Source organism: Pterocles gutturalis, unplaced genomic scaffold, assembly GCF_000699245.1.
Source record: "Pterocles gutturalis isolate BGI_N339 unplaced genomic scaffold, ASM69924v1 scaffold27301, whole genome shotgun sequence".
NCBI lineage: Eukaryota > Metazoa > Chordata > Aves > Pterocliformes > Pteroclidae > Pterocles > Pterocles gutturalis.
Window position 1 is genome coordinate 2,007 of NW_010098659.1, and position 6,486 is coordinate 8,492.

At 57.1% G+C, this 6,486-nt stretch overlaps 1 protein-coding gene across 1 annotated transcript in view; it reads right to left on the reverse strand.

Moving 5' to 3' along the window:
- Positions 1 to 585: 585 nt before the first annotated feature.
- The window catches only part of SNRNP200 (small nuclear ribonucleoprotein 200kDa (U5)), a gene marked incomplete at its 5' end in the record, with an annotated part of 6,676 nt that continues 775 nt past the window's right edge, over positions 586 to 6,486 (reverse strand). The window contains 18 exon segments of the mRNA XM_010073733.1: positions 586 to 729; positions 825 to 917; positions 1,013 to 1,094; positions 1,187 to 1,347; positions 1,428 to 1,604; positions 1,687 to 1,830; positions 1,964 to 2,085; positions 2,289 to 2,453; positions 2,583 to 2,772; positions 2,951 to 3,059; positions 3,245 to 3,353; positions 3,655 to 3,806; positions 3,956 to 4,134; positions 4,216 to 4,407; positions 4,729 to 4,956; positions 5,205 to 5,365; positions 5,969 to 6,142; positions 6,363 to 6,486. The exon segment at positions 6,363 to 6,486 is cut by the window's right edge and continues 6 nt beyond it. Coding sequence (XP_010072035.1) covers positions 586 to 729; positions 825 to 917; positions 1,013 to 1,094; positions 1,187 to 1,347; positions 1,428 to 1,604; positions 1,687 to 1,830; positions 1,964 to 2,085; positions 2,289 to 2,453; positions 2,583 to 2,772; positions 2,951 to 3,059; positions 3,245 to 3,353; positions 3,655 to 3,806; positions 3,956 to 4,134; positions 4,216 to 4,407; positions 4,729 to 4,956; positions 5,205 to 5,365; positions 5,969 to 6,142; positions 6,363 to 6,486 — 2,706 coding nt within the window.

Here is a 6,486-nt window from a genome sequence, read left to right on the forward strand (position 1 = left end):
CCTCAGCCTTTCCTCAGGAGGGAGATGCCCCATTCCCTTCATCATCTTGGTGGCTCTGCGCTGGACTCTCTCCAGCAGTTTTCTGTCCCTCTTGAACTGAGGGTCCCAGAACTGGACACAATATTCCAGATGCAGTCTCACCAGGGCAGAGTAGAGCGGGAGGAGAACCTCTCTCAACCTATTTCGGTCTGTTCCTGTGGGCTGGTGTCAGTCCAGAGACAGCTGCCCAGCTAACTCTGCCTTAATTAGTTCTGCTAATTAATTGAAAGACACCCAGTGAAGGCACTGAGCTCCTCAGCAAGTTGGGGGACAGCCTCGGGGTTGAAGCAGTGGCGGTCGAGCCCATTTTTCTCCCCCTTTCCCCCCCAGACCCAGCAGTGCAGAGGGCAAGGTGGGTCTCCAGCTTTATTCCAGCTGCCACAACCATGGCACTGTCTAAAAAACACTGTACAAAGCATCAACACCTTAAAAAAACCAACAAAAACCAGGGAAAATACACGTAAGCCACACAAAGGGAGGTGACAAGCGCAACAGCGGCTGGGGTTTGGTCACTGAATTACGGGGGGACCCTCGCCTGGTCCGGCGTTAGTCGGAGTCGCTGTCGCTTTCCGCCTCCTTCACATCCACGCTGAACTTGTACTCCTGGTCGCAGCCCATGTAGGCATCGCTCATGAAATACAGCGTGTAGTTGTGCGTCCCCGTCACCGGAGCCACAAAATCCAGCTTCACCTATGCGGCGAGGAAAACCCGGCGTTGGGGTGATGTCCAGGACACCAAGCACCCACTCGGCACCCCCAAAACCACGTCCCCCCTGTCCTGCTCACCTTGGCTTTCTGCTGCAGCGTCAGTCGTTTGATGGAGATGAGGCTGTTGGATTTGGAGTCGCCGATCACCACCCACCAACCCTCCTCGCGTTTCTGCCGGAGAGGGAAGAGTTAACGGGGCTGGGGGCAGCAGGGAAAACCCCCCCCTCAGCTTCTGCCACCCCATTGTCACCGGACTTGGCACCTACCTGGGGGAAAAGGGGAGCGATGACGGGCCCGGTGACCTCCTCTTCACGCTCCAGCTGCACCAGCACCACCACGGGTCCCCCGCTGCGGAGAAAAATCCGAAACCAAGGGTGAGGGCGTCCCCCGAGCACCAACCCAGCGCCACGGGGGCCGCACTGCACCCCTCCCTGCCTCACCTGCGGATGCTCTCCTTCTCCACCACCTCGTAGGAGAGCTCGATGTTGGGGTACCGGTTACAGAACCGAGCGACGTCGGCGATTTGAGCATCCGAGAGCTGCAGTAGGGCGTTGCGGTCTTCGTCCTCCATCTCCATGATGTCGAAGACACTTTCCACGCCCTGCAAGGAAGAAATTTTCAGTCTTGTTGCTTCCCCGAGGTGGGTGAGGGCAGGACCGCGGCGCTTCCTCCATGCTTTACCTTGTCCGTGCAGCGCTTGATGTGCTCCGAGGTGAAGTGAGGCAGCTGCTTGAGGTAAGAATCCTTCGACCACATCGCCTGCGTCACCATCTGCGCCAGCTCCATGGCGGCCAGCGCAGGGCTGAGCCACCCGTTGCTGGACAGGACGTCCACGCAGGCCTGGATCAGCCGGATGGCCTGGAAGCGAGGGATGGGGACAGGTCAGAAGGCGGTGACACAAGGCAGTGACACAAGGCAGGCGGGCTGGGTCCCGTCGTACCTTGCTGAGGATTTCCTCGGTGTCCGACTGCAGCTCGGCGCTCAGCTGCATGCGGGACAGGTGAGCCTGCAGCAAGAGGTTGGTCTTGACGTGGGGATCGTTGAATTTGGGGTTCGTCAGCTTGTGGGGAACTTTTTGGGCCAGCTACGTGGAGAAATGATAAATCCATCAGCGCTTTACCCCACGGAGAAGAAAACACACACAGCGTCCTTCCCCCGACGCCGCAGGAGCCCACACCTATCCCCTCTGGCCCCAGATGTGACACGCCGCCGCTCACCTGCCGCAGCAAGTTGTCCTCATGGTGCCTGATGGGGATGTTCTCGTACTCGGCGGCGTTGGAGATTATTTCAATCAGCCCTCGCACCTTGGTTTTGGCGTTGAGGGACATGCTGAAGAGCTCTGGGGGAAGTCAAGGCGTCAGAAAAAAAAAAGACGGCATTAAACCCCGCGGCACAAGAGATCAGGGAGACAACACGTGGCTTCACCCTAAAAAAGAGTTTTACACACCTGGCCACACACAGGATAAATTTTCCACGTCGCCCGCGGCACAGGGAGCGACGCAGAGAGGGGACGGAGAGCGGGAACGCAGGCAGAGCCCTTACCGATGGTGGTGTAGTTGATGTAGTAGTAGGCGGCAATCATCCCCAGGTTCAGAGGAGCCACGTCCATCTCGTCCTCAATGCTGATGCACTTGGACTGCTCCAGATCGCTCAGGGTCTGTTCCACCAGCTCGGAGAGATGATCCGAGAGATGCCTGTGGGACACACCTGCAGGGACGGCAAGGTCCAGAAACTCAGAAATTTCCCCAAGCTGCTCTTGCGGAAGCAGAGCCCACGGGCAGAGGGTTCCCAATGTCCTCCAGCCCCGCACCCAGCGGCGTGGAGCCCTCCACTCACCTTGCAGGTTGTAGTAGTTGGGATTCTGCGTCATCCTGCGATACAGGAATGTCCACGTCAGGTAATCCACAGCATCCTGCTTGTTTTCGATGGTCTTGGTGACAATCTCGGCGTTGAAGTGATCGTGCATACAGTGGTCCAAGTGTGACTCCACCGGCAGTGGCTCGTAGAGGAATTTCTTGAAGAAATCCTACAGCAGGGCAGGAGAGGGAAGCGGTAAATAAACCCCAGAACCTCCAAAATCCTGCCGCACCTCCCAGGCAGGAGGATTCTACATCAGCCAGCCCAAAGCTGGGAGAAGAAATCCACATCCCACGCAGGAGACAGACATTCCGAGGCCAGAAAGAGTGGTCCGGCTCCTCACCCACCTTCTTGGATCCCTGGCACATGATGACGCAGCGGCCCTCATCGTCCTGCAGCGGGCGGTTGGCGTGGCCCACCATCTGCAGCACATCGTAGATGGGGTAATCCACGTACCTGGGATGCAGAAAGAGGGTTAACGAAGCTCCACGGAAAGCCACTGTCGCTTTCCCACCATTCCCAGCCTCTGCCCAGACAGGGATGAAGCCCTTTGGGATTTTTTTCTCATTTCCTCATGCTCAGCACAGCCTGAACGAGCAGGATGGACATGGAGGGAAGCCACAGGAGCGTCAAACACTCACGCGTGGATCTTGCCGTTGTAGTACTGCGTGTCCATGATGATGACCAGGTGAGCGGCGATATTCATACCCCAGCAGAGGCTGCGGGATGCAACCATCACCTGCACAGCGCCTGGAAAGGGCACGGGGAGAGCAGTCAGCCCGCGGGCAGAGCACCCAGCTGGGTCACAGAAACCAGGGGGAGAAAAATCTGGGAGTTCTGCGCTCAAGCAGACGGGTCTCGGCACACGGGGAGGTCCAGGAGAGATGGTGAAGCGTAAAATCACAGCTTTTTTGGACCCAGGATGCAGAGAAGTGACACGAGGCTTGGGCAAGGCGTTATCTCCAGCCCAAAGACCAGGGGCGCTGCCAAGCTCCGGGGAAAGGGGTTGACGGGTGGAAGCAGTGGTGTGTCCATATCCCAGGCCACTCACCGGAGCTGAAAAGCTGCTCCACCACACGCCGCTCCATAGCGGTCAGCCCCTCGTGCAGGTAGCCCACCCCATTCACCAGCGTCTCCTTCAGCGTGTTGTCATTCAGCTTGTCCAGGTACGGCACCAGATCCTTTTCGGCGCAGTGCAGGAACCTGCCAGAGACAGGAGGAGTACAGAAACCGCTGCCAGGCCCACCTCACGGGACCGTTTCCTATCACCAGTTGTCCCTCAGCCCAGCAAAACACCCAAAAACTCGCCCTCGCCTCCGTCGGAGGAGGGACAGGGTCCACGGCAGCATTACCTTTGCCTCTGGACATCGGAGGCGCAGGTGGTGAGGATGTTGATGGCCGTGAGCCGTGTCTGTTTGCGGGAGGGGACGAAGACGATGACGGGTTTTTTGGGAGAGTGTTTCATGATGGCGTGGTAGACGGGCTTGGCCATGGAGAGCAGGCGGGTCTGCGTGTGGCTGATGTTGAAGCCCTGTGGAGGAAGAGGAGAAGGCGGTAACGCTGGCTGGAAATGGAGCAGAAGGGAAAAGGGATGAGGTTCCCCAAAATGTACCTGGATGTGGAGCTCCAGGGGCACGGGGCGGACGTTGGGGTGGAAGTTGAAGGTGGAGGTGGCGCTGCAGCCCAGCCAGTGAGCCACGTCCTTGGCGTTAGACAGGGACGAGCTCAGGGCCACGATGCGGATGGGGCGCTCGATTTGGGACGAGATGTAGCGCATGCGGGAGCAGATCACCTCCAGCACTGGCTGCAGGAGGGACAGGGCAGGTTGGAGCAGGGATGGGAAGGAAATCCTGAGCTCTCTGTGCCACCGCCGCCTCTCCCGACCCTTCAGCCCAAGCACCTCACCCACAGAGACCCCGATACCACTCCTGAGCTCCCCAAAGGATACGGCCCTCCTGTCCCAGCCCACCCCGAGCTCAGGGGAACTCCTGGCAGGAAAAACTGAGCTCAGACCAGGAATTAGGAGCAAGCAACCATCCATCCCATAATGGCTCAACTACTGAGAGCAAAACAATGATGAGCATCACTCAAAACCAGCACCGCCCTCCTCCCCTCCCAGACGCACCCCGTTTTCGCCCCCGATGAGATGAACTTCATCCACGATGAAGAGGTTGACGTTCTGGACGTTCTTGCGTTGTTTCCAGCGTCGCGAGAGGATGTCCCATTTCTCCGGGGTGCTGATGATGATGTTCCCTTTGCCCAGCAGCTTCAGGTCAGTGCTGGTCTCTCCCGTCAGCAAAACCACCTTCTTATTGAGACGTTCCTGGAACTTTTCGTACCAATTCAAGAAGACCTGCCAAAAAAAAAATGTAGGGGATGGCGGTGTCAACCTCAAATGAGAACAAATCCTACCAAGTCCCTGCAGACACACCAACACCAGCAGGCTGCCAGCAGGACAGTGTCTCTTTGCTCCCTCAGAGAGACCAAAAAATAATGAAAAGACTCTGGAGAGTCCATCCAAAGAAGGGATGAGGAAAAGTGAGACGGAGGATGAGGAAGGAAATGTAAGGCAGGGTAATGCTCCGGTTCTCCAGAGCTTACCTGCTCTGCCAGGGCCTCCATGGGGGTGATGTAGACGCAGCGTCCCTCCGAATTCTGGAGTAACATCCTCAGGATGGCGAATTCAGCACAAATGGTCTTTCCACTTCCCGTGGGAGCGCCCACAAAGACGTTGTCGTCGCTGTTATAAACCGTGTTAAACACTGGGGGACAGACGGACAGCACAGACGAGAGCGGTTTAGCAAAATCTCCAGATTTCTATCAAAACTCTAGAAACAGGCGTGAAAAACACAGCCCAGACCCAGCCCAGCTACAGAAAAGGCTGTCAAAGAGTTTCAGCCCAGGATCCACTGAGCAAAACAGGCTCTAGTCTGTCACAGGAGCTCCTAAGTGTGAATCCCCTGCTCTGGCTAAGCCCAGGCAGAGAAACACGGACATGGCAGCTTTGGGTGGCTCGCAACTCCATCCCTGCAAGGGGCACAGACGGAGGAGTTTGGGACCAGCCAGATCTGTGACTCTGAGCCGCGATGTCAGCACAGACACGGCTTCCAGGAGCAAACCTGCTGCTGCTGCCAGCCCCGGACTGGCTGCTTGAGGCACTTGGGGAATACATCAAAGATCCTCTGGCCATGGAGAAAGATTTCAAGCCTCTAAAGGCCAAGGGAGGTAGAGGGGATATGCTATTTGCTACAGAAATTCCTCACATGATGTGAATAAACCCCACCAAACCTGGAACTGTGAATAACAAAAGGGGCCAGGGCTTGTTGAGAAGTGTTTTGGAGGAGGAGGACAGGGGCAATACCCACCCTGGGTCTGGATGGGGTTGAAGAAAGGGAATTTGTCCTGGTAGAGGCTCTCGAAGGCGCTGTTCCGCAGAGCCGACACGGGCAGCGGCTGCAGGTCCAGCAGCTCGGTGGGAGGAGGGTACTTCTCAGGGAGGATCAAGTGGCGGAAGGAAACGGGCAGTTGGGTCTCACAGGCTGTCAGACACACACAAAAAAACATTTTCATCTCCAAAAGCGCTTCAATGGTTTCATCTCTGAGCTCCCTCTGGCAATGGGATCCCCAGCCCAGCTGTCATGGGATGTCAGAAGTGTTTTCCCCCAGCACAGGATGAGGAGAGTCCCCAAATGACCCCCTCGGACCCCAGGGAGAGCTGCTGCTGCACAACCAAAGTGCTTCTGGTAGAGCCAGACTTACAGAGCCAGCGGTCAGACACCACCCGGATGAAGTACTGTGGGGGCAGCGGCTCGAAGACGGGCACAAAGAAGGTGACAAGGTGCTCGTCCTGCGCGTACTTGGCTTTCAGCCGGAAATAATCGTG